This window comes from Nansenia antarctica (assembly GCF_963989245.1).
Source record: "Nansenia antarctica genome assembly, chromosome: 14".
NCBI lineage: Eukaryota > Metazoa > Chordata > Actinopteri > Argentiniformes > Microstomatidae > Nansenia > Nansenia antarctica.
Genome location: NC_137684.1, coordinates 30,554,640 through 30,555,431, shown reverse-complemented (window position 1 = coordinate 30,555,431; position 792 = coordinate 30,554,640). Strand labels below are relative to the sequence as shown.

At 46.1% G+C, this 792-nt stretch overlaps 1 protein-coding gene across 2 annotated transcripts in view; it reads right to left on the bottom strand.

The window, feature by feature from the left end:
• Positions 1-357: 357 nt before the first annotated feature.
• The window catches only part of st7 (suppression of tumorigenicity 7), a gene marked incomplete at both ends in the record, with an annotated part of 52,996 nt that continues 52,561 nt past the window's right edge, over positions 358-792 (bottom strand). For both annotated transcript variants that reach the window (XM_080544874.1, XM_080544875.1), the window contains one exon: positions 358-453. In XM_080544874.1, the coding sequence (XP_080401000.1) occupies positions 358-453 (96 nt within the window). The remainder of the gene's footprint in view (positions 454-792) is intronic.

The following is a 792-nucleotide window of genomic DNA, read 5'->3' as shown; positions in this document are numbered from 1 at the left end:
ACAATCAAACATGTCGGGGGGAAAAGCTGGATTGCAGCGATACACAAAAAGTCCTTTATTTTTTTCTTTTTTCACTTTTTTTTTTAATGATGGCAAATTGATCACCTTTTTTTGTACAACAAAAAACGGTTTTACATGAGATTGAAAAAAAGAAAAAAAAAGAAGAAAAAAAATGAAAACAATATCAAATAAAGTCAAAACCCAATTTCATCAGAATTCCACTTTTTTTCCCTTTTCTCTGCGTTCTCTCCGCGTTTCCGCAGCTCTCTCTCTCTCCTTAACCTGTCATGTCCTCTATGACCTTGGCATAAAGGTGTGTCAGTCCAGTCCAGTCCGGTTCTGTCCAGCTAGGTCCGGTCAGATGCGGGTGAGTTGGTGCCAGAGGCTGGACGGCAGGATGCTCTCCACCTTCTCCATGATGAAGTTCAGAGGAGCGAACAGGGTGCTGAGGAACTGCAGAGAGGAGGAGAAGGGATGTTACAACCAGCACTGAAGTTGAGGGGGGATGAGGGGGGGATGAGGGAGGATGAGGGGGGATGAGGGGAGGATGAGGGGGGATGAGGGGAGGATGAGGGGGGATGGCATCCCACCTGAAATAAAAACAGTCAAAATCATCCCCCTTCTAAAACTGCCATCCCCCCTTTCCATCCCGTATGTCATTTTATCAATGAACGTGGTATTACTGCTATTTCAACATTGAGTAAAATACTGTGGGCGAGGGGGGGGGGCACGCACACATGCAATGACATTTTTACCAGGTCACTGATGCTGTGGGGAGGCTAACATTGTCCC